At 47.0% G+C, this 27051-nt stretch overlaps 1 protein-coding gene across 4 annotated transcripts in view; it reads left to right on the forward strand.

Moving 5' to 3' along the window:
* The window catches only part of LOC134949490 (regulator of G-protein signaling 3-like), a 99950-nt gene extending 73970 nt beyond the window's left edge, over window positions 1-25980 (forward strand). For all 4 annotated transcript variants that reach the window (XM_063938090.1, XM_063938089.1, XM_063938088.1 and 1 more), the window contains exons 5-7: window positions 4543-4604; window positions 20311-20477; window positions 24232-25980. In XM_063938090.1, the coding sequence (XP_063794160.1) occupies window positions 4543-4604; window positions 20311-20477; window positions 24232-24411 (409 nt within the window). In that variant the 3' untranslated portion in view covers window positions 24412-25980. The remainder of the gene's footprint in view (window positions 1-4542; window positions 4605-20310; window positions 20478-24231) is intronic.
* Window positions 25981-27051: the final 1071 nt, after the last annotated feature.

Genomic DNA, 27051 nt, shown 5'->3' on the forward strand with positions numbered 1-27051 from the left:
TGTCACTATCAGTTTCAGACGCTGCCGTATGGATGGTCCACGGCACCCCGGGTCTTTACCAAGATAATGGCCGAAATGATGATACTCCTTCGAAGGAAGGGAATTTTAGTTATCCCTTACTTGGACGATTCCCTGATAAGGGTAAGATCCAGGGAACAGTTGGAGGTCGGTGTAGCACTATCTCAGGTAGTGTTGCGGCAGCACGATTGGATTCTCAATATTCCAAAATCGCAGCTGATTCCGACGACTCGTCTTCTGTTCTTAAGGATGATCCTGGACACAGTTCAGAAAAAGGTATTTCTCCCGGAGGAGAAAGTCAGGGAGTTATCCGAGCTAGTCGGGAACCTCCTATAACCGAGCCAAGTCTCGGTACATCAATGAGATGGTTCTGGGAAAAATGGTGGCTTCCTATGAAGCAATCCCATGCGGCAGATTCCACGCAAGAACTTTCCAGTGGGACCTGCTGGACAAATGGTCTGGGTCGCATCTTCAGATGCATCAGCGGATAACCCTGTCACCAAGCACAAGGGTGTCTCTCCTGTGGTGGTTGCAGAGTGCTCATCTTCTAGAGCAGTGATTTTCAACCTTTTTAAACTCGTGGCACACTAAATGAGATTTTAAAATTGCCAAGGCACACAGTCAGTTTTTTCAACTAATATACTGATATTTACCGCAGTAATAAAACAGACACATTGGCCCCCACTGTAATAAAAAATTCATTCACCTCCACAGTAATAAAATATAGTAATAGTAATTCCACCACACACTGCCACCCACAGTAATGTCACACATTGTGTAGCCCCCCCAGTAATTCCACCACACACTGTTCCCCCAGTAATGTCACACATTGTGTAGCCCCCCCAGTAATTCCACCACACACTGTTCCCCCAGTAATGTCACACACTGTGTCCCCCCCAGTAATTCCACCAGACACTGTTCCCCCAGCAATGTCACACATTGTGTGTGTTGTCCCCCAGTAGTTCCACCACACTGCCCCCCCCCCCCCCAAGTAATGTCACACATTGTGTCGTGTCCCCCCCCCCCCCCCCCCCCAGTAATTCCCCAGCAATCAATTAAATAAATAAAATACATTGGCCCCAACCTCAGGTTTCTCGCTCAGCACGGAGCAGGGGAATGGGTAGGTGCGGCGAGCAGGAGAGCTGACGGCCGGGGCAGGCGTGCAGGAGAGCTGGCGGCCGGGGTAGGCGGGCAGGAGAGCTGGCGGCCAGGGTAGGCGGGAAGGAGAGCTGGCGGGCAGGAGAGCAGATGGGTAGGCGTGACGTGCGTGACCTATGAGTCACCCCACGTCACCATAGGCCACGGAAGAGAGCAGTGTGCTGCCCGAGCCTAGTAGCAATAATAGGGGCAGCAGAGCGGCAGACATCTCTGACGGCGACAGGCAGCGGCACATCTGACAACCGCACGCGGCACACTAGTGTGCCGCGGCACAGCGGTTGAAAAACACTGTTCTAGAGGGCCGCACATTCAGGACTGGGTCCTGGTGACCACGGATGCCAGCCTGCGAGGCTGGGGAGCAGTCACACAGGGAAGGAATTTCCAGAGCTTATGGTCAAGCCTGGAGACATCACTTCACATAAATATCCTGAAGCTAAGGGCCATTTACAATGCTCTAAGCTCAGCAAGACCTCTGCTTCAAGGTCACCCGGAGTTGATCCATTCGGACAACATCACGGCAGTCACCCACGTAAACAGACAGGGTGACACAAGAAGCAGAAGGGCAATGGCAGAAGCTGCAAGGATTCTTCGCTGGGCGGAAAATCATGTGATAGCACTGTCAGCAGTATTCATTCCGGGAGTGGACAACTGGGAAGCAGACTTCCTCAGCAGACACGACCTCCACCCGGGAGAGTGGGGACTTCACCCAGAAGTCTTCCACATGTTTATAAAACTCGACAAGTATTGCGCCAGGTCAAGGGACCCTCAGGCAATAGCTGTAGACGCTCTGGTAACACAGTGGGTGTACCAGTCAGTGTATGTGTTCCCTCCTCTGCCTCTCATAACCAAGGTACTGAGAATTATAAGATGGAGAGGAGTAAGCACTATATTCGTGGCTCCGGATTGGCCAAGAAGGACTTGGTAACCGGAACTTCAAGAGATGCTCACGGAGGATCCGTGGCCTCTACCTCTAAGAAGGGACCTGCTCCAGCAAGGACCCTGTCTGTTCCAAGACTTACCGCGGCTGCGTTTAACGGCATGGCGGTTGAACGCCGGATCCTGAAGGAAAAAGGCATTCCGGATGAAGTCATCCCTATCCTGATCAAAGCCAGGAAAGATATAACCGCAAAACATTATCACCGCATTTGGCGAAAATATGTTGCGTGGTGCGAGGCCAGTAAGGCCCCGACGGAGGAATTTTCAACTAGGTCGATTCCTACATTTCCTGCAAACAGGAGTGTCTATGGGCCTGAAATGGGGGTCCATTAAGGTTCAAATTTCGGCCCTGTCAATTTTCTTCCAAAAAAGAACTAGCTTCAGTCCCTGAAGTTCAGACGTTTGTGAAAGGGGTACTGTATATACAGCCTCCTTTTGTGCCTCCAGTGGCACCTTGGGATCTAAATGTAGTTTTTGGGTTCCAAAAGTCACATTGGTTTGAACCACTTAAATATGTGGAGTTAAAATATCTCACATGGAAAGTGGTCATGCTGTTGGCCCTGGCCTGGGCCAGGTGCGTGTCAGAATTGGCGGCTTTATCCTGTAAAAGCCCTCATCTGATTTTCCATTCGGACAGGGCGGAATTGAGGACTTGTCCTCCGTTTCTCCCTAAGGTGGTTTTCAGCGTTTCACCTGAATCAACCTATTGTGGTGCCTGCGGCTACTAGGGACTTGGAGGACTCCAAGTTGCTAGACGTTGTCAGAGCCCTGGAAATATAGGTTTCCAGGACGGCTGGAGTCAGAAAATCTGACTCGTTGTTTATTCTGTATGCACCCAACAAGCTGGGTGCTCCTGCTTCTAAGCAGACTATTGCTCGTTGGATTTGTAGTACAATTCAGCTTGCACATTCTGTGGCAGGCCTGCCACAGCCAAAATCTGTAAAAGCCCATTCCACAAGGAAGGTGGGCTCATCTTGGGCGGCTGCCCGAGGGGTCTCGGCTTTACAACTTTGCCGAGCAGCTACTTGGTCAGGAGCAAATACGTTTGTAAAATTCTACAAATTTGATACCCTGGCTGAGGAGGACCTGGAGTTCTCTCATTTGGTGCTGCAGAGTCATCCGCACTCTCCCGCCCGTTTGGGAGCTTTGGTATAATCCCCATGGTCCTTACGGAGTCCCCAGCATCCACTTAGGACGTTAGAGAAAATAAGAATTTACTTACCGATAATTCTATTTCTCGTAGTCCGTAGTGGATGCTGGGCGCCCATCCCAAGTGCGGATTGTCTGCAATACTGGTACATAGTTATTGTTACCAAAAAATCGGGTTATTGCTGTAGTGAGCCATCTTTTCTAGAGGCTCCTCTGTTATCATGCTGTTAACTGGGTTCAGATCGCAAGTTATATGGTGTGATTGGTGTGGCTGGTATGAGTCTTACCCGGGATTCAAAATCCTTCCTTATTGTGTACGCTCGTCCGGGCACAGTATCCTAACTGAGGCTTGGAGGAGGGTCATAGGGGGAGGGGCCAGTGCACACCAGGTAGTTCTAAAGCTTTACTTTTGTGCCCAGTCTCCTGCGGAGCCGCTATTCCCCATGGTCCTTACGGAGTCCCCAGCATCCACTACGGACTACGAGAAATAGAATTATCGGTAAGTAAATTCTTATTTTTTGAGCTAGTGGAAAAGGGGTATTAGCAGTGCTTTGTGTAATGGGGTGGGGGACTGCCAGTGTGGACTTTGCTGATGCAGACGTGCCTCCTGCCTAGATGACTACCTATCTGCACACATGGGGCAATCCGGGGAGCTGCAGCCTCCAGCTAGCAAAATACATTAGTTTCTTATTGATTATTTTCTTCTATTAAAGGGATTTAGTAAGCCGTTACTGTCTTATTAAATGCCTATACCCTTTCAGTGTGTTGCGTTTCTCTGTACAGGTCGTGGTTGTATAGGTGGTCCCTGTGTAGGATCACAGTGTTTTATCCTATATAATAAAAGGCTAAAGCTGCTCCTCACCTCTATGGGAGGAATTTAAATGTTTTGCACGCCGGCGGCCACTAGATGGCGCCCGACGGAGCAGTTCAAGTGTTACTCCATTTGGTCATGTTGACAGGCTGGTAACTATAGATGGTTAGTTCTGATGTCATCACTTATAATTGGTGAGTTCTGATGTCATCAATTCAGTGTCCATTGTGAAACATTGTGTATTATAAATCTTAGTACTCCATGTGCTATTATATGAGAATGACAAATGGCTTTGTACAGCTCTGTGTAATTGGTAGCGCTATAGGAACAAATAGTAATAATATGCAACTACCGCACTTCGCTAATGTGGTACAGTATATTGATGTTTTTCATAGATCGAAACAAAGAATATCCTCTCATCATGTCTTTCTTGCCCTCCCCAAACCCCACCGTGCTTCTCTCTATCACAGGCCCAGTGTAGATGAAGTTCAGAGTTGGGGACAGTCATTTGATGATCTCCTCTCTCACCCATGTGAGTAAAAATAACTTTTTTAATTTTAAATTTTTTTTTTATGTTCTGTACACTAAGACCTCATACATACGGGGGAAACAACACTAATTAGAAGTGTACACAAGCGTGTTCTTTTTATAGCAGTGCAGAAAAGCCAGCTTCATTAATGTGGACTCATTAACGCGTTTCGCTTCATCTCTGCAGCATAGTATACTATGGGACGGATTCTGATTTGGAAGTAAAGCAAAAAAAAGCAAATAACTGCACCTGGGAAAAACCATGCTGCACTGCAGGTGGGGCAGATGTAACATGTGCAGAGAAAGTTCGATTTGGGTGAGGTGTGTCCAAACTGAAATGTAAATTGCAGAGTAAAAAGAAAGCTGTCCAGCATTTGTGGGCTGCATGCAAAAGCAGCCAGAATTTACCCTGCACAGAAAAAAATATAAATGTACCTTGCATTTGTTTGTTCCAGATACAAAGTTACTTCCTTTTTTTTTGCTTTACTTCCAAATCAGAATCAGGCCCACTGCACTGAAAAGAGTTATGACAGGAAATGGATTTTACCGTGTAAACCACAGCTGTGTCCTCATACACTATTGCTGCCGTCGCTTCAAACAGCCTTTTTCACCGCGCCAGAGGTCACGTGACTTAGCTTGCGCTAAGTGTCATCTTTGTCTGAAAATGCATTTTGGCGGCAATAAGATTCCACATGGCGCTTCACGAGATTACACGGATTAATTTGGTATGTGACACTTGTATATCTCTCTGTAACGGAGTCTGTACCGGTATACGAAGTGCTACCATGCAGTAGCTGCTGCTTTTTTTTTCCATACCAAGTTCCGTTGTGCTACGTATACAGACTCATTCACAGATGTACAAGTGTCGCATTTCAGATTAATCATCGGAGTCTCCTGAAGCGTCCGATTGCGACTAAGACCCATTTCTGCAGCGGGGTACACTGGGTTCCACAGGGAATAACATCGGGGTGTAGAGTGGGATCTTGATCCGAGGCACCAACAGGCTAAAAGCTTTGACTGTTCCCAGAATGCATAGCGCCACCTCCTTTATAACCCTGCCACCATGCACAGGAGCTCAGTTTTGTAGTTGGTGCCTGCAGTGCAGGCAGACAACAGGCAGGGCTGCTCCAAGTAGCCCTCAGAAGAGCTTTTTTAAGTGAAATTTGAAGACTTCAAGGGCTGCAGTAGAGACATTGTTAGTGTTAGATGTCAGTCAGACATCTGCTGCAGCTCCATCACCTCCCCCAGCGGCGCTGTATACTCCCGCGCCCTGGTTGCCGGGTACTTACAGCGGAGGCTCCGGTTTTCCTCCGTCAGACACACACAGACCACCGAAGTTCTCCAGGATCGCGTCGCCGCACTTAGGGAGGAGGTAAGACGGTCCACCAGGCGGGACCCGCTGGAAAACGCTATCCGGCGCGGCCATTAGGAGGCTGACTGCGCGCTGACGTGGACACTGTGGCAGTAAAGGGACCCCACTAGACCACCAGGGCATGGGCACAGGTCAGTTTTACTAAAAAAAATTTTTATATGGCCCACAGTACCCAGTGGTGAAGTCCAGCAAGGGGATAAGGCTCTGACCTGTAGCCCCTCCCCCAGCCCCAGGGCGCCATTTTAGAGTAAATGTTCCCGCCCTGGAGCTGCCTCTCCCTCACTCCCAGTCAGCGTTTGGGCGCCATTAGGACAAGCTGAGCTGATCCTGGGACTGTTTGGGCAAATCCTCCTCTGCAAAGCCGCCTGCATGTCAGCGCTGTGCATTTTACAGGACATTTAAGTATTCTACATGTCTGCTGACAGTGTTAGTTAAGAAACAGTGCATTTAGTCAGGGTTATATAGAACAAGTACCCTGTGATATACATCCAGTATTTACTGTGCATTGATATATCTATTGATTGTATAGCTGTACTTTAGTATTACTTTGTATTGCTAGTCCAATGCAGTTTTATTGCATGTCATAATTTCTCCATTGTACATCATGTGACTGTGTGTGTGTGCATATACAGCTGCTGGGTGACTTCCATTTTGTGTATCTCACTCAGATTGCTATCCCTATATTCTGTACCCTGAGGGGGCTAAGTGTGTCAGGGTTATGGTTTAATATAGGTGTTTCACAGGATATACTTGCTGTGTATTTTTCTCTGTGATTGTCAGTCACCATATACCTCCTGAATTCTCTGTCTGTGCTAATACACTGCATAGGGGGTTCTTGTTAAGGTATTGGGTTGCTGATATTGTACTGGGTTGCCCGTGAATTGTGCTTTCAGTTATGTCAGCTACAAGGGGCGACGGAACTGGGGCTAATCCCATACTACGTGGCGGCGACGCTGCAGACACATTAGAGGAAAACATAGCAGCAGAGGGTTCAGGTTCTGGGGGTTCCCTGCCCCCCAGTGGAACTGTAGCTATGGGACCTCATGTGCCGGTACAACCGCTTGTGGTCCCCGCGGTTAATCCGCCATGGGCAGATTACCTGTCCACTCAGTTACAGCAATTGAACCACTCACTGACTAAACAGAAGTCTAACCCTCGCCCACATAAGACGAAGGGGTCTTCTAAGCGGGCCATTACTTCCTCACAATCCACTCACGTCCCAGACACGTCGTCTGATGAGGATGGCGTATATACTGACCCCACAGATACTGATCCAGATACTTCTGATGGGGAATCGGTCTCTCAGGTGGATGTTCCTGACTTATTGGAGGCTATCAGGCTCATTCTTCAAATTACTGATGACCCAAAGCCTGATGCTACCTCTAAGAAATCGGACAGATTTAAACGTCAGAAGGTTATTAAACAAGTTTTACGTCATTCTGACCATTTAGTTGACATACGTCAGGAGTCCTGGGAAAATCCAGGAAGGAAATTCACACCTCACAAGAAGATGCTAGCTTGCTATCCCCTCGCTGCGGAGCTAAGTAAAAATTGGGAAACACCCCCGCCAGTGGATTCACAAGTGGCGCGGCTGGTGGTGTCCTCAGCTCTGCCTGTCACTACCGTCACTTCTCTGAAAGAACCGACGGATAAGCGTGTGGAGGGTTGTTTAAAAGCGATTTACCGTTCCCTTTAAACGAACCGAACGTTCCCTTTAAACGAACCGAATGATTCCCCTGGCCTTAGTCCATAAATACTCCGATCTCTCTGTGCTCGTATATGCTTGTGTATTTATATGCAGATGCCATGTTGTAATTTGATACAAAATGAATCTGTTATCATAGATGTTTCCCTCCCTCCTAATTGTTTATAAATGTTTATTACTCCCCCCCCTCTTTCTTTTTGTACCCTACCCTCTTCTTTGTTGTTGAAAAAAATAATAAAAACTTAATGATGGGAAAAAAAAAAAAAGCGATTTACACCCTAGCGGGTGCTGTGCATCAGTCCACTATTGCAGCGACATGGGCTGCAGAGGCTATTGAAGCATGGGCTCAGAAGGTGGAAGCAGAGTTGCCTTCCAACTTTTCTGATATTGCTAGACAATGCCTTTCAGATATTGTCACAGCCTCTCATTACATTAAGGAGGCGGCTTCTGATGCCGGTATTCTGGCGGCCAAGGCTTCTACTACGTCCATTTTGGCTCGCCGGATTTTATGGTTGCGATCCTGGTCTGTGGCTCTGGATTCAAAGAAAACCCTGGAGGTGCTCCCTTTTAAGGGAGACATTCTTTTTGGAGAGGACCTCAACAAGATAGTGGCTGACTTAGCTTCTGCTAAAACAGCGTGTCTACCTAGTACTGCTCCTTCGATGCCGAAGGTTAAGAGTACTTCTTTTCGCTCCTTTCGTCCTTCAGTCAAAGCAAAAGGTCAGGCGTACCCGAAACAGGCTTGCACTTCCAAAACCTCTAAACCCAAACCTAAACGTGCCTGGGCTGCCCGTCAGCCTGCTTCCAAAACTGACAAGCCTGCTCTATGACGGGGCGGGCCTCCCTCTGGGGGATCCCAGGGTGGGAGGCCGACTTCTAGGGTTTACCCAGGAATGGTTGAAGACCACTTCCAACGCCTGGGTACGGGAAGTCGTCACTTATGGTTACGCCATATCCTTCAAGATTCGTCCTTCTCATCAATTTTGCCTGACAGACGTCCCTTCGGATCCGGTGAAGGCAAAAACTCTTTATTCGGTGGTACAGTTCCTCCTGGACATAGGAGTGGTGGTACAGGTGCCTCTGGCTCAGAGAGGCAAGGGGTACTATTCACCGCTGTTCCTAGTCCCGAAACCGAATGGGTCCTCTTGGCCCATTCTCAACCTCAAGTCCTTGAACAAATTTGTGAAAGTCTCCAAGTTTCGTATGGAAACTCTAAGCTCTATTGTTCTGGCCTTGGAGCCCGGGGACTATATGGTCTCCCTGGACATTCAGGATGCTTACCTGCATATTCCTATTGCAATGTCGCATCAACAGTACCTGAGGTTTGCTGTGGGCGACCTCCATTATCAATTTTCGGGGCTTTACATTTTGGTTTGACCACGGCCCCGCGAGTCTTCACAAAGGTCATGGCGGTAATGATGGCTGTACTCCGCCGTCAAGGGGTCAGGATCCTACCGTATCTGGACGATTTGTTGATCCTGGCGAATTCCCCAGAAATTCTCCTACGCCATACTGGATATGTCTCTCCAGTTTCTGCAAGCCCACGAGTGGCTCATCAACTGGAAGAAATCTTCCCTGGTCCCTGCTCAGAGCATTGTGCACCTGGGGGCGTTGTTGGATACTCACAACCAGCGGTTGTTCTTGTCTCAGGAGAAGGTCCTGAAGCTTCAGGACAGGATTCGATGCTTCCTATCTCGTCCGCAAGTGTCGATACATTCGGCGATGCAAGTGCTAGGTCTCATGGTGTCAGCTTTCGACATGGTGGAGTATGCAGAAATTGATTCTTGCCAAGTGGGACGGCCTGCCTCACCAGATCAGATCTCACGTGATCTCCTTGTTTCCGGAGGTCCATCTGTCACTCAGCTGGTGGCTGCAGGACCAACGATTGAGCAGGGGTCGTCCCTTCTGAATCTCCAACTGAGTCCTTCTGACGATGGATGCCAGTCTGAGAGGTTGGGGCGCGGTGTTGGAGCAACACTCCCTTCAGGGTCGGTGGACCAAGGAGGAGTCTCTCCTCCCAATAAACATTCTGGAACTGCGGGCGGTGTTCAATGCTCTGAACTTGGCCCAGCATTTAATACAGAACAGACCTGTTCAAGTACAGTCGGACAACGCCACCACGGTGGCGTACATAAATCATCAAGGTGGCACTCGAAGCCGCATGGCAATGAGGGAAGTATCAAGAATTCTTCAGTGGGCAGAACGCCATCTGCCAGCCATATCGGCAGTGTTCATTCCGGGGGTCCTAAACTGGGAAGCGGACTTCCTCAGTCATCAGGACATAAACGCCGGAGAGTGGAGCCTCCATCCAGAAGTATTTCAACTCCTAGTGGACAAGTGGGGCCTCCCAGATGTGGACCTGATGGCGTCTCTACACAATCACAAGGTTTCAGTCTTCAGAGCAAGGACAAGGGATCCTCAAGCAGTGTTCGTGGATGCTCTGGCTATTCCATGGAACTTTCGGCTGCCATACGTGTTTCCTCCGGTGTCACTCCTGCCCAGAATAATAAGGAAGTTCAAGCAAGAAGGAGGAATCCTACTTCTGATCGCTCCAGCGTGGCCCAGACGGCATTGGTTCTCAGACCTTCAGGGTCTCTCGTTGGAGCGTCCTCTTCTACTTCCACAACGACCAGACCTCCTCGTTCAGGGCCCTTGTGCTTACCAAGATTTGGCCCTTCTGGCTTTGACGGCGTGGCTCTTGAAGCTTCCGTACTGAAGGCCAAAGGTTTTTCTGAGGTGGTCGTTCAGACTATGTTGAAGACATAAGTAAGCCGTAAGCCGGCTTCTGCTCGGATTTACCATAGGGTCTGGAATTCTTACTTTGCTTGGTGCGCATCTAACAATCATGACGCTTACAAGTTTAGTACGGCCAAACTTTTGGCCTTTCTACAACAGGACCTGGACTTGGGCCTTCGTCTGGCCTCCATCAAGGATCATATTTCTGCCTTGTCGGTTTGGTTTCAAAGAAAAATTGCCACTCTGCCTGATGTTCATACATTCACTCAGGGTGTGTTACGGATTCAACCTCCTTACATCCCGCCTGTGGCCCCTTGGGATTTGTCTGTGGTTCTAGAGGCATTGCAAGGGTCTCCGTTTGAACCTCTTGAATCTGCGGACCTTAAGTGGCTTTCCCGTAAGGTATTGTTTCTACTGGCTATTGTCTCTGCTAGACGGGTGTCCGATTTGGGTGCCTTGTCTTGTAGGTCCCCCTATCTGATTTTTCACCGTGACCAGGCGGTTCTTAGGACACGTCCCGGGTACCTACCTAAGGCGATGTCTTCTTTCCACTTTAATCAGGAGATTGTGGTTCCGGCATTTGTCTCTCCTAAATTGTCTTCCAAAGAGCGGTCTTTGGATGTGGTACGGGCTCTCCGTATCTATGTGAAGAGGACAGCTTCCATCAGGAAGTCTGATTCTCTCTTTGTACTGTTTGGTTTTCACAAATGTGGCTGGCCAGCTAACAAGCAGACCTTGGCCAGATGGATTAGAATGGTGATTGCACATGCTTATGTACAGGCTGGCCTTCCAGCTCCTGCTACCATCAAAGCCCATTCTACTCGGTCTGTTGGACCTTCTTGGGCGGCCCGCCGCGGTGCGTCCCTTGAACAATTGTGCAAGACGGCTACATGGTCCTCGGTGAACATGTTCATAAGGTTCTATGCCTTCGATACTTCCACCTCCCAGGATGCTTCCTTTGGACGCCGGGTTCTTGTGCACACTACAGTGTGTCCCCTCCTGTGAGGAACTGCTTTAGGACATCCCCAATGTTATTCCCTGTGGAACCCAGTGTACCCCGCAGCAGAAAACGAGATTTATGGTAAGAACTTACCGTTGTTAAATCTCTTTCTGCAAGGTACTCTGGGTTCCACAGGGCGCCCACCCTGACGCACTTAGCTTCTTTTGGGTTTGTATGGCATTAGCCGCTGACACCTTCTCCTGTCGTGGGAATGTGGTGTCTGTGGCTACTAACGGTTGTCGTCTCTTTTACCTGCTACTGCATTGGACTGGTTAACAAAACTGAGCTCCTGTGCACGGAGGCGGGGTTATAGAGGAGGCGGCGCTATGCATTCTTGGAACAGTCAAAGCTTTTAGCCTGTTGGTGCCTTGGGTCGAGATCCTACTCTACACCCCGATGTTATTCCCTGTGGATCCCAGTGTACTTCGCAGAAAAAGATTCAACAACGGTAAGTTCTTACCATAAATCTCGTTTTTTAATTCTAATTGGCATCAGTTTTAAGAACTCTCATTAAATGATTAAAACGAATTCCCTTGTGTACGAGGCCTATGGGGTGTATGTACTAATCCTTGGAGAGAAATAAAGTGGGTTGAAATTAGGGATGTGCACCTGAAATTTTTCGGGTTTTGGTTTTGGGTTCGGTTCCGTGGCCATGTTTTGGGTTCGAACGCGTTTTGGCAAAACCTCACCGAATTTTTTTTTGTCGGATTCGGGTGTGTTTTGGATTCGGGTGTTTTTTACAAAAAACCCTAAAAAACAGCTTAAATCATAGAATTTGGGGGTCATTTTGATCCCATAGTATTATTAACCTCAATAACCATAATTTCCACTCATTTTCAGTCTATTCTGAACACCTCACACCTCACAATATTATTTTTAGTCCTAAAATTTGCACCAAGGTCGCTGGATGGCTAAGCTAAGCGACACAAGTGGCCGACACAAACACCTGGCCCATCTAGGAGTGGCACTGCAGTGTCAGGCAGGATGGCCCTTCCAAAAAATACTCCCCAAACAGCACATGACGCAAAGAAAAAAAGAGGCGCAATGAGGTAGCTGTGTGAGTAAGATAAGCGACCCAAGTGGCCGACACAAACACCTGGCCTATCTAGGAGTGGCACTGCAGTGTCAGGCAGGATGGCCCTTCCAAAAAATACTCCCCAAACCGCACATGACGCAAAGAAGAAAAAAAAGAGGCGCAATGAGGTAGCTGTGTGAGTAAGATAAGCGACCCAAGTGGCCGACACAAACACCTGGCCCATCTAGGAGTGGCACTGCAGTGTCAGGCAGGATGGCCCTTCTAAAAAATACTCCCCAAACAGCACATGACGCAAAGAAAAATGAAAGAAAAAAGAGGTGCAAGATGGAATTGTCCTTGGGCCCTCCCACCCACCCTTATGTTGTATAAACAGGACATGCACACTTTAACCAACCCATCATTTCAGCGACAGGGTCTGCCACACGACTGTGACTGAAATTACTGGTTGGTTTGGGCCCCCACCAAAAAAGAAGCAATCAATCTCTCCTTGCACAAACTGGCTCTACAGAGGCAAGATGTCCACCTCATCATCATCGTCCGATTCATCACCCCTTTCACTGTGTACATCCCCCTCCTCACAGATTATTAATTCGTCCCCACTGGAATCCACCATCTCAGATCCCCGTGTACTTTCTGGAGGCAATTGCTGCTGGTGAATGTCTCCATGGAGTAATTGATTATAATTCATTTTAATGAACATCATCTTCTCCACATTTTCTGGAAGTAACCTCGTACGCCGATTGCTGACAAGGTGAGCGGCAGCACTAAACACTCTTTCGGAGTACACACTGGAGGGAGGGCAACTTAGGTAGAATAAAGCCAGTTTGTGCAAGGGCCTCCAAATTGCCTCTTTTCCCTGCCAGTATACGTACGGACTGTCTGACGTGCCTACTTGGATGCGGTCACTCATATAATCCTCCACCATTCTTTCAATTGTGAGAGAATCATATGCAGTGACAGTAGACGACATGTCAGTAATCGTTGGCAGGTCCTTCAGTCCGGACCAGATGTCAGCATCAGCAGTCGCTCCAGACTGCCCTGCATCACCGCCAGCGGGTGGGCTCGGAATTCGTAGCCTTTTCCTCGCACCCCCAGTTGCGGGAGAATGTGAAGGAGGAGATGTTGACAGGTCGCGTTCCGCTTGACTTGACAATTTTGTCACCAGCAGGTCTTTGAACCCCAGCAGACTTGTGTCTGCCGGAAAGAGAGATCCAACGTAGGTTTTAAATCTAGGATCGAGCACGGTGGCCAAAATGTAGTGCTCTGATTTCAACAGATTGACCACACGTGAATCCTGGTTAAGCGAATGAAGGGCTCCATCCACAAGTCCCACATGCCTAGCGGAATCGCTCTGTTTTAGCTCCTCCTTCAATGCCTCCAGCTTCTTCTGCAAAAGCCTGATGAGGGGAATGACCTGACTCAGGCTGGCAGTGTCTGAACTGACTTCACGTGTGGCAAGTTCAAAGGGCAGCAGAACCTTGCACAACGTTGAAATCATTCTCCACTGCGCTTGAGACAGGTGCATTCCACCTGCTTTGCCTATATCGTGGCCAGATGTATAGGCTTGAATGGCCTTTTGCTGCTCCTCCATCCTCTGAAGCATATAGAGGGTTGAATTCCACCTCGTTACCACCTCTTGCTTCAGATGATGGCAGGGCAGGTTCAGGTTTTTTTGGTGGTGCTCCAGTCTTCTGTACGCGGTGCCTGCACGCCGAAAGTGGCCCGCAATTCTTCTGGCCACCGACAGCATCTCTTGCACGCCCCTGTCGTTTTTTAAATAATTCTGCACCACCAAATTCAAGGTATGTGCAAAACATGGGACGTGCTGGAATTTGCCTAGATGTAATGCGCGCACAATATTGCTGGCGTTGTCCGATGTCACAAATCCCCAGGAGAGTCCAATTGGGGTAAGCCATTCTGCGATGATCTTCCTCAGTTGCCGTAAGAGGTTTTCAGCTGTGTGCGTATTCTGGAAAGCGGTGATACAAAGCGTAGCCTGCCTAGGAACGAGTTGGCGTTTGCGAGATCCTGCTACTGGTGCCGCCGCTGCTGTTCTTGCAGCGGGAGGCAATACATCTACCCAGTGGGCTGTCACAGTCATGTAGTCCTGAGTCTGCCCTGCTCCACTTGTCCACATGTCCGTGGTTAAGTGGACATTGGGTACAACTGCATTTTTTAGGACACTGGTGAGTCTTTTTCTGACGTCCGTGTACATTCTCGGTATCGCCTGCCTAGAGAAGTGGAACCTAGATGGTATTTGGTAACGGGGGCACACTGCCTCAATAAATTGTCTAGTTCCCTGTGAACTAACGGCGGATACCGGACGCACGTCTAACACCAACATAGTTGTCAAGGCCTCAGTTATCCGCTTTGCAGGAGGATGACTGCTGTGATATTTCATCTTCCTCGCAAAGGACTGTTGGACAGTCAATTGCTTACTGGAAGTAGTACAAGTGATCTTCCGACTTCCCCTCTGGGATGACGATCGACTCCCAGCAGCAACAACAGCAGCGCCAGCAGCAGTAGGCATTACACTCAAGGATGCATCGGAGGAATCCCAGGCAGGAGAGGACTCGTCAGACTTGCCAGTGACATGGCCTGCAGGACTATTGGCTTTCCTGGGTAAGGAGGAAATTGACACTGAGGGAGTTGGTGGTGTGGTTTGCGCGAGCTTGGTTACAAGAGGAAGGGATTTACTGGTCAGTGGACTGCTTCCGCTGTCGCCCAAAGTTTTTGAACTTGTCACTGACTTATTATGAATGCGCTGCAGGTGACGTATAAGGGAGGATGTTCCGAGGTGGTTAACGTCCTTACCCCTACTTATTACAACTTGACAAAGGCAACACACGGCTTGACACCTGTTGTCCGCATTTCTGTTGAAATACTTCCACACTGAAGAGCTGATTTTTTTGGTATTTTCACCAGGCATTCCTCCCACGGACAACAGGTGTCTCCCCGGGTGCCTGACTTAAACAAACCACCTCACCATCAGAATCCTCCTTGTCAATTTCCTCCCCAGCCCAAGCAACACCCATATCCTCATCCTGGTGTACTTCAACACTGACATCTTCAATTTCACTATCAGGAACTGGACTGCGGGTGCTCCTTTCAACACTTGCAGGGGGCGTGCAAATGGTGGAAGGCGCAAGCTCTTCCCGTCCAGTGTTGGGAAGGTCAGGCATCGCAACCGACACAATTGGACTCTCCTTTGGGATTTGTGATTTCGAAGAACGCACAGTTCTTTGCTGTGCTTTTGCCGCAAGTCTTTTCTTTTTTCTAGCGAGAGGATGAGTGCTTCCATCCTCATGTGAAGCTGAACCACTAGCCATGAACATAGGCCAGGGCCTCAGCCGTTCCTTGCCACTCCGTGTCGTAAATGGCATATTGGCAAGTTTACGCTTCTCCTCAGACGCTTTTAATTTTGATTTTTGGGTCATTTTTTTACTGATCTTTTGTGTTTTGGATTTTACATGCTCTGTACTATGACATTGGGCATCGGCCTTGGCAGACGACGTTGATGGCATTTCATCGTCTCGGCCATGACTAGTGGCAGCAGCTTCAGCACGAGGTGGAAGTGGATCTTGATCTTTCCCTATTTTTTTAACCTCCACATTTTTGTTCTTCATATTTTGCGCACAACTAAAAGCCACCACAGGTATACAATGTAGATGGATGGATAGTATAGTATTACTTATACTTATGGACGACGAGTGACGACACAGAGGTAGGTACAGCCGTGGCCTACCGTCCTGCTGCTTAGTGCTTATATATATGATATACTGTATAACGGACCTGGTGGACACTGTCAGCAGACTGCTAAACAAACTAGTATGAAGAAAGAAAAAAAAAACACCACAGGTATACAATGTAGATGGATGGATAGTATAGTATTACTTATACTTATGGACGACGAGTGCACTGACGACACAGAAGTAGGTACAGCCGTGGCCTACCGTACTGCTGCTTAGTGCTTATATATATGATATTATACTTTATAACGGACCTGGTGGACAGTGTCAGCAGACTGCTAAACTAGTATGAAGAAAGAAAAAAAAAAACACCACAGGTATACAATGTAGATGGATGGATAGTATAGTATTACTTATACTTATGGACGACGAGTGACGACACAGAGGTAGGTACAGCCGTGGCCTACCGTACTGCTGCTTAGTGCTTATATATATGATATACTGTATAACGGACCTGGTGGACAGTGTCAGCAGACTGCTAAACTAGTATGAAGAAAGAAAAAAAAAACACCACAGGTATACAATGTAGATGGATGGATAGTATAGTATTACTTATACTTATGGATGACGAGTGACGACACAGAGGTAGGTACAGCCGTGGCCTACCGTACTGCTGCTTAGTGCTTATATATATGATATACTGTATAACGGACCTGGTGGACACTGTCAGCAGACTGCTAAACAAACTAGTATGACTATGAAGAAAGAAAAAAAAAACACCACATGTATACAATGTAGATGGATGGATAGTATAGTATTACTTATACTTATGGACGACGAGTGCACTGACGACACAGAGGTAGGTACAGCCGTGGCCTACCGTACTGCTGCTTAGTGCTTAATTATATATATAATATACTGTATAACGGACCTGGTGGACACTGTCAGCAGACTGCTAAACAAACTAGCATGAAGAAAGAAAAAAAAAAAACACCACAGTGTTTTTCAGGCAGACAAACGTATACTGGACTGGTGGTCACTGTCAGCAAAACTGTGCACTGTACTCCTGCTATAACTGCTCCCCAGTCCCCACAATTAGGCAGTGTGAGCAGTGCACTCAGTACAGATATATCATGCAGCAGTGCAGCACACTGAGTGAGCACAGATATGGTGGAGCGTTTTTTTTCAGGCAGAGAAACAACGGATTAAACTCAAAACCCTGCACTGTACTCCCTAACAGCTGCTCCCCGTCCCCAATCCTCCCCACAATTATAACTAAGTTCTAATATAATACAACGGACTCGGAGAGGACGCCAGCCACGTCCTCTCCCTATCAATCTCAATGCACGTGTGAAAAATGGCGGCGACGCGCGGCTCCTTATATAGAATCCGAGTCTCTCGAGAATCCGACAGCGGGATGATGACGTTCGGGCGCGCTCGGGTTAACCGAGCAAGGCGGGAGGATCCGAGTCGCTCGGACCCGTGTAAAAAAAAAAGGTGAAGTTCGGGCGGGTTCGGATTCCGAGGAACCGAACCCGCTCATCACTAGTTGAAATATACTACCAACCAATCAGCTCCTAACTGCCATCTTTTAAACCGAGTGGTAAATGTATGAAGCAGTGATAAGAGTGGAGAAGTGAGCCAGTGGAGAAGTTGCCCGTGGCAACCAATCGGCATTGACGGAACATTTATAATTTGCATACTATAAAATTATACAGAGCAGCTGATTGGTTGCCATGGGCAACTTCTCCACTGGCTCACTTCTCCTCCACTCTTATCACTGCTTCATACATTTACCCCAGAGCCTATAACATGGCAGTTAGGAGCTGATTGGCTGCTACTTTATCTCCATCCACTTTATCTCTCTCCAGGGCTTAGTACATAGACCCCTATCTCTTCCATTTTCTTCTTTCATTGCCTAACCTACTGGTACTTGTACCTTTTTGTAAATGTTTTTTATTCCCTTTTTCCTTCATTCTATCCTGTTATCCTCTATCTCAATATGTCTTCAGTTATCTTTAAACAAATATTGATGTAGATTGAAGTCACCTCTGTCTTGTGCTCGGTGATGATAATTATGTCAGTCTGTATCATCCAATGACTCATTGTTGAGTATCTGATCTAATCCGTTCTCTAATTAACTTGTTGTCACTGAGGCCTTTATCAAGGACTTAAAGGAACATTTCTTGGCTGCACCATCTATCGCAGAGGCAGGCATCCTGTGGCTCTCTGCTGATTGTGGTACTACAAGTCCCAGCAAGGCATGTGGAAGTGTTATGCATCATTATTGAACATTAATTTGTCCAAAGACTGAGTACAAGTCAAATCATATTGCGCTCTAGAATAAAGGATAAGTCCACTTGTTTTTTTTTTTGCTATTTTCTTTTCTTTTTTTTTGTTTTTACAATTGCTACACTCTCTCCCACTGGGGTATCCACTACTCCCCAATACACCTAAATTAGGTAGACCAAGGCGGTGGTGCCTCTGGATTGGACAGGTCTGCCCAGTCAGGTTCGGTCATCACCAGAGATGAATACCGCAGATTTTCTGGATCCCGTGGGCATTCATTTGTGCTAATGTACAGGTATAGAATCTATTATCTGGAATACTTGGGGCTTGGGGAATTTTCCCGGATAATGTTTTTCTTACAAAATTTGGAACACCAAGCCAAAAATCTACCAAACCACACTTAAAGGGACCCTATCGTTCCTCACTGCCCCTTCCACCCCTTACCCAATAATTTGTTCAACAGTACTCCTTATAACAATTTTAAGAAGAATCTCTAAACCAGGCCTAGCCAACTTGTGGCTCTCCAGCTGTTGTGAAACTACACATCCCAGCATGCCGTGCCAGAGTTTCAGTATTTCCTAATAGTGAAACTGTGGCAGGGCATGATGGGACTTGTAGTTTGAAAGCCACAGGTTGGCCAGGCCTGCTTTAAACCATTAAGCTTTACAGGCCACAGCCATCCTTTTTGGAAATGGGGTTTTTGGATTTTAAAACCTTCAAGGTAACAGGCCTGACCGTACGACATCCCATACCTGTACTGCATACAAAACTCTGCACTGTAAATATCTGGGGACTTCTGGACCAGGCCACGTCACTTAATGACATCATACCTGCTCCTAGTGAGGTAATTCGCATCCCTGGCCATTTGGCCACCCGCAGATATTGTATTTCCCAGGATTCCCTTTCCTGCCCTGTTGGAATGCGTGATTCTGCTGGGTCTCCACAATGGCGGGCACAGTAGACGTTTGGGCCGCAAGCTCAGCCGCCTGAAGGCCCCGTCTCCTACTGTTATTGTGCAGGCATAGTGTCGTGCTGAGATCTTTAAATGACGTCAGGGTAAAGCACCGCAATGACCAAATCAGGATGCCGAGATAGCGTCTGTTCGTAGATTAATCGTGCCTAGACGCTCCATTGTGGGGACCGTATAGAGGGCCTAATTCAGATCTGATCGCAGCAGCAAATTTGTTAGCTAATGGGCAAAACCATGTGCACTGCAGGGGGAGCGGGGGGGGGGGGGGGGCAGATGTAACATGTGCAGTGAGATTACATTTGGGTGGGTTATTTTGTTTCTGTGCAGGGTAAATACTGGCTGCATTATTTTTACACTGCAATGTAGATTTCAGTTTGAACACACCCCACCCAAATCTACTCTCTCTGCACATGTTACATCTGCCCCACCTACAGTGCACATGGTTTTGCCCATTAGCTAACAAATTGGATGCTACAATCAGATCTGAATTAGGCCCAGAAACATGGACCTGGCCAGTGCAGAGGAGATTGAATTCACCTAGACCAAGTGCCATTCCTAAATCCTCACATAGTACCCCGTGCTTTAGTAATTTCATTTGTTTTTAGTGATTTGTTAGGTTTATTCACCCAACAAAATGGCGGCCTCCGCAGAGTGTTGGCGATAGGTACACTTCGGAATGCAAAGCCTCGGGCATACAAACGCTGCTGACAGCTGCCTCAAAATGTAAATGACAATTCCTAAAAAGAGAACTTCACAAGCTGAGAACTGTTTTATTAGGTCGTTAAGAATAAATGAATTATAGGGTTGATAATTTTAGCATATTTTCATTGAAATGCTGTATGTTCCTCATGTGTGATGTTCCTACCCGGGTTCTCATCATGGTGGACTCTTCCCTCTGTTTCTTGCCGTGCAGATGGGCGAGCTGTTTTTCGGGTGTTCCTACAGTCAGAGTTCAGTGATGAGAACCTTGATTTCTGGCTGGCTTGTGAAGATTACCGAGACACACACCCTAGCTTTATCCTCCACAGCCGAGCCCGCAAAATCTACCAGCACTACATCGCGTTCCAGTCCCCGAAAGAGGTATGGTGTAGTATGTAGTAACAGCTAGTGCTGCAGTCTTCTGTTTTTTGCCTCATGGTAACCCTATCTACTGAAGATGGCACATTACCTGACTCTACAGAATCCAGGAGATCTATGAAGCCTTCTACAGAGTGAAGAGGCTGCCCACATCAGCCAATCATTTTCTACCTATCATTTTATAGAATGTACTTAATACATTCTAGATAGATCTGATTGGTTGCTATGGGCAACTTATCAACTTGTCCTCTTCTCCACTGTTGGAGCTGACAAAGTGATGGTACAGTGGAGCTGTAGAGTGTTCATGATAAGGTGCCTCGTGCCTCGCTGCTATCCCTCGTTATTGGTGAACCAGTAAAACCTGCATTCTTGTGAGTGTTGGTTGCACACGTGGTATGGTAGCATGCACAGCAAGTTAGATCACTTTAAAGAACATTTTTGTATGCGTTTATCCTTTTTACCCCCCACCCCACCCCACCCCCAAATCCCCTTCCTCTAAAATTGCAATCGTTTTTTGGTGGCTCCAGGCTTCTCGTATCCTGGGTGCAGAACCCCCCCACTCGAAACTAAGTGGCTCCTAACTGGCATGTTACAGGCTGTGTTTGAAAAATGTCATTTAGGAGCTGTTTGGTTGGTACTTTATCTCTCTCTAAGACGGCGGGGTCTATTTGCTAAGCCTTGGAGAGTGATAAAGTGGAGAGAGAAAAAGTACCAGCCAATCAGCTCCTAATTGTCATGTTACAGGCTACGGGCGAGATGCATTATTTCTTGGAGACCGATAAAATGGAGCGAGATAAAGTACCAATTAACCAGCTCCTAACTGTAATTTTTCAAACACAGCCTTTAACATGGCAATTGGGAGATGATTGGCTGGTACTTTCTCTCTCTCTTCACTTTATCACTCTCCAAGCTATTATGAAAAAAAATGACCGTTAGGAGTTGATTGGCTTGTACTTTATCTCCATCCACTTTCTCTCTCCAAGATAAACCAGTGATAAGTGCAAGGTGATACACGCACCAGCCAATCAGCTCCTAACTGTTAATTTACATCTTGGAGCTGATTGGCTGGTGCGTATATCACCTTGCACTTATCACTGGTTTATCACTTCCTTATGCCTTCTCCAAGTTAATACATCTGAGTGTGCTAGATAAATGACAGAGGTTGATGCTATGCTTTGGGCAACTGCTCCACTTTTATCTCTCTCCGAAGCTTGAAACACCTCCCCCTGCAAGAGGTACTTTTATTTTGGGCGAACGTGCGTTTTAGGTTTCATGGCGTCTCTCAAACATTAAGAGATTACGGAGGAATTTACCATTACAGGATAAAAATATCCCCATAATGGGCTGAAAATGCTCCATGCAGTTCGGTTAAATTGAATGCTATCACAGCTTGAAGTCTTCTACATCTGAATGTGTAAATGTTGATAGTGCCCTGTCGCATAGGAGCAGCCTGCAGATCTGCTCACGGCCTCCTTTAAAGGGCATACTTTTCCGATGACAAAGAAGCTCTTAAAAGAGTCCTCAGCTTAGTAATAGTGTTTATTTTATGCCGCTTTTGTCTAGCGGCCGGTGTAAAATTAATCACCCTGATCTGCCCTTTCCTAGCTCCCTTTCCACTTTGCAGTTACAATTTCCTTGACTTTCCCTTAGGCCATTCTCGCTGCGTTGAGTAAAAAGAAAACTCTTCTCATTGCTTTATCTATATCTGGACTCTTGTAACCTCTTTCCGAGCCATGCAAATAGACTTTGATCTCTTGCTGCCTAAATCTATATTGAATTTGCTACGGTCTCTGTTTTATAATGCTGTACTGAAGATCACAAACGTCTGCAGGAACACAAGGTCACATGCTACAGCTCCAGGCCGCTGGGACTCCTAATCCTAGACAAAGGCCCATGGTAGAAAAGGCTAAAGCAAAGCCAGTTACAGCAGGGCGTTTAAGAAACGAGCTAATGAAACTATATTATCAGTATCTGAAATCCTTGTGGTAACTATTTTACCTAGTTATGTCGTAAATGAGATTTTTATCTTTTACGTAGCCGGATTTTATTGTTTGTGCATGTCCGCTTACAGCCGTTATGCTGTACACTTCTGAGCTTTTCAGCCATGCTTTTACATCATCAGGTCAAGTTGTTTAGTTGGGATATGACACAGCTCAGCTTTGATCTATACCAAAGATACAACTGTAACTGATTCCTTTGAAACTTTGGCTGAAAAGCACAGAAGGAGATTTCAAATAGAAGTTGCAGGAAAATCCTTGCCAGCCGATGAAGTCATCTGATGGTGGAAACGCCTTTCAAAGACTTCAAATGCAATTATATATCTAAAATAGTTTGCATTTTCTTCAATACTCAGTGGGCTGATATTTTGGGTGTAAGCATTTCCTAAAGATAATTAATTTCTACCACTCAAGTAGGTGAAAAATAATAAAACTAAGTGTGATGGATTCTCAAATCTGGTAGATAGAATGATCTGGAGGCTTCACGTGTTTCAGGCAGACAGACGTTAGTCATGGCACTTCCTTAGGCAATGAAAAGCCGCACCGCCCACGGCAGTGATTCCGAAACATTTTTGTGTGTCACAAAATGTGATCTATTTTTAAATTAACATTTGGCGAGCTAGAAATAGAAAGATATGACTGGTGTGTAAGTGGGGAAATACTATTCTAGTTGTAAACTGCTGTCATTAGGATAGAGTACTCGTATACGATTTGTCCTACGCATGTCCCTCTACAATAAACTGTTGAATCCACTCCAAAGTCTCCTGCACTCTCACTCTGGCACTTAGGGGGTCATTCCGAGTTGATCGCTCGCTAGCAGTTTTTAGCAGCCATGCAAACGCTATGCCGCCGCCCACTGAGAGTGTATTTTAACTTAGCAGAAGTGCGAACGGTTGTATCACAGAGCGGCTACAAAGTTTTTTTTTTTGTGCAGTTTCAGAGTAGCTCAAAACCTACTCAGCGCTTGCGATCACTTCAGACTGTTCAGTTCCTGTTTTGACGTCACAAACCCGCCCAGCCACGCCTGCGTTTTTCCTGGCACGCCTGCGTTTTTCCGAACACTCCCTGAAAACGGTCCGTTGGCACCTAGAAACGCCCACTTCATGTCAATCACACTGCAGCCACCAGTGCGACTGAAATGCTTCGCTAGACCCTGTGCAAAACTACATAGTTCGTTGTGCCTGTACGATGCGCGTGCGCATTACGCCGCATACGCATGTGCAGAACTGCCGTTTTTTTGCCTGATGCGCCGGCGCATGGCTGTCGTCGCTGCCTAGCGATTGCCCTCTGAGGCAGAGGCGGTCGCTGGGCGGGAGCGGGCTGAGAGGCGGCGTTAAGCCGCCGTTTAAGAGGCGCGGTCCGGCCAACGCAGGCGTGGACGGACCGTTGGGGGGGCGGGCCACGCCGGCTGCGTCATGTCTCACACAGCCGCTGCGGCCAGCAGCAGCGAAGACCAACTGCCGGCCAGCCTCAGGAGCTGCGCCGGCTGGGAGTAACTCCTGAAATACAAAAGCATCGCCGCTGTGCGATGCTTTTGTATTTGTGCGGGGGGGGGGGGGGGGCGGACTGACATGCAGGGTGGACTTGCCCTGTGCTGGGTGTCCCCCTGCATGTCAGGGAAGATGATCGTAGCTGTGCTAAAATTTTTGCTAACCGATTTCAATTATAATATTCCAAGGATTAGCTTATGTGTAAATTCTCTTTCCATGCCCGGTAGACCAGTAACTCCTGTGTTGATAACAAATATTTATTTTTTGTAGGTTAATTTAGATGCCAGCACGAGAGAGCTTACCGAACACAACCTTCTACTCCCTACGCGTACAACCTTTGATGAGGCCCAGCGCAGGATATATGGCCTGATGGAGCGTGACTCCTACCCCCGATTCCTACGCTCAGATCTCTACCAAAGCATGCTCCACCCACCTAATGGAGCCTGCTGAGGGAAAAGAACAACGCAATGACATCAGGGATACAAAGGAGTCAGCCTGTCCCACCCTCATTTGCCCAGGGGGACACATTTTCAGAAGCTCAATGGACCAACTTTGAAAGGTCATTTTGAGGGACTGAATGACCCATGTCAAGGTGGAGTCAGCCATGCCAAAGCCGGTCAGGAGTCGCCATTTTGATCAATGAGTTTCTCTCGAAGGATGCCCCGTTTTGACCCAGGATGGACCAAATTTCTTCTATGCCGCAGCCTGCTGGGCTAAGCCATTTGAACAGTAGAGCTTTTGCCAGTAGCCATTTTGATTCGGAAAGGAGTCAACAGTGGCAACTTTTGATTCAAGATGGAGTTTGTCACGTTAGCACTTGTTACCTAATAGCGTTGGCTAATCTGAACACTAATGGAAATACACACAGTCATTTCCTACTTCTTCCAGACCAAGAGATTTTGCCAAGTCTGGCTTGATAATAGCAAGTATAGGCTGTCATTAAGACTTTTGGTCATTATAGACAGCGTCTCTAAATTTTAAGCACTAATTTCATCTGCAAAATGGAGCCAGTGATATCAAGAGATGCAGGCCTAAGCACATCAAAGTGGCCATTTTGAACACTATTAATTTAATCATCATGTTTTATTGATTTTAAGTATATCGCAAAACGTTCTATTGTTTTTAGTCTATTTTGTTGACTGCCATGGTAGAAAATTCTGAATCTGTTTCCTGTATTTTAAATTAACTACATTTGTCAAAAGACAAATCAAGACCTTCATGGTAACAGGTAAAAATCTGTTGGAATTGAAAATTGGAACATATCCCGCAGTTGCTATCAGTTTGTCCTTTTACTCTGCTCACACTTGATGGAAATCGGCCATTTTGAACAATGATGTCGCATGAGCCATCTGCTATTCTGAACTCCGTACTCTGATATATATATATATATGTTTATGAAAGGGACTGCATTTTGGAAAACTATTGGCAGAAAGTGCCGCTCCTGTCCCCAAAGTCTTCACCGTTCTTAACAGTATGGATAACCTTTGAAGCCTTGCGCCTTTTTCTTTGCACTGTTAATGCCTTTTGCGCCTTCTTCCATCTCCAATGCCTCCATATTGATGCACTGAAGCCATTTGCCTCTCCCCACACCATTATGCATGTTGCTGCCTCAGTTTAAGCGGCCATTTTAAACGTGGCCCACATAGCTGTCACCTCCTAAAAGTCGTCCATTTTGTGTGTACGTTAAAGCTCTCATTGCTTCATACTTGTCTGTAGTCATCATGTTGGAAATAGTGTCAGCCATTTTGAAGTCCCTTCCCTAGCAGGGATCCAATGCTCCACCAGTAACCCCTTCCTTGAAAAAGGACCTGTGAACATTTTTTTCTGTTACAGTCTGCTTTTGAGCATCGTTCCCTCATGACTTCCCTGCTTGAGACCTGTGGAGTGTTGTACCTCATTTATTTGTGGTTATAAGTACAAATCAGGAAAAACGTGGTTTTCGGTTTATGAAGTCTAATTGTTTTTTATGAGTAAATCTGTTATTAGTCCTACGCACTGAATAAAGATATGCAGTATTCACTTGTGTCCTATCTCTTGGCTTCTTGTACAGTTACATAGTGCCGGCCAATTGGCTCCAGTTTACAGGCTGTGCTTGAAAATGAGAGGAGCTGCTTGATTGGTACTTTATCTCTCTTCAAGGTTTGTTACATCTCCCCCATAGGCCGGAATGTAAAAAAGCCTTTTCACTGGTGAAAATACGTTTTAGCTAAAAACAAATAAGGCTGTGTGCTATTTGCGCCATATTGTAATACTATTAAATTGGGCCCCGTCTCCTTAGTCCGCCCCCTGCCCATCCCACCCCCTCCCTGCTGCTGTCCCTCTCACGCCAATGTATTACTTACCCCTATTACTGGCGCATCCTCGGGCTCCTCTTTGGTTGGTGTTTCCGAGCTGACCAGCCTCTGAAGTAGGAGCCATTGGGCGGGAAGGAAAGAGGGGTTAGGTAACAATGTACAGCTTATGGCATAGGTCTTCAAACTGCGACCCTCCAGCTGCTGTGGTTCTGCACATCCCAGCATGCCCTGCCACAGTTTTGGTATTAAGGCATGCTAAAACTGAGCAGGGCATGCTGGGATGTGTAGATCCACAACAGCTGAAGGGCCACAGGTTGAAGTGTCATGGCTTAGGGCATTATATAATAGGTGTGTGTGTGTGTGTGTGTGTGTGTGTGTGTGTGTGTGTGTGTGTGTGTGTGTGTGTGTGTGTGTGTGTGTGTGTGTGTGTTTTATATAGTGGATTAGGACTATTTTTATGGTTTTGCTTGTGTTTGATCAATAGAAGCGTTTTATTACCTCAGGAGACCATTTATTTGCACAGTAAAAGCCGCTATAGCTCTCAGATCTTCTGCTCAGCGTAAGCGGCTTTGAGCATACAGGGCTGATGCAGGCTTGGATGCAATTTTGCCATAATCGCTCTAGCGCCGCGTACATTGAACTAGGGCCTGATAAAGAGGCGGATGCAGTTGCGCTCACTTTTGAGATTTGTTTCAGAGTCACAGCTGCGGTAATATGCAAATGCGAGTTTCAGCCCTCCCCTGTGTGTACTTGTTAGCGATGGAAAATGCTAGCCCCGAGACGTCCAGTTACAATG

This window comes from Pseudophryne corroboree, chromosome 8 (assembly GCF_028390025.1).
Source record: "Pseudophryne corroboree isolate aPseCor3 chromosome 8, aPseCor3.hap2, whole genome shotgun sequence".
In the NCBI taxonomy this organism is placed as follows: domain Eukaryota; kingdom Metazoa; phylum Chordata; class Amphibia; order Anura; family Myobatrachidae; genus Pseudophryne; species Pseudophryne corroboree.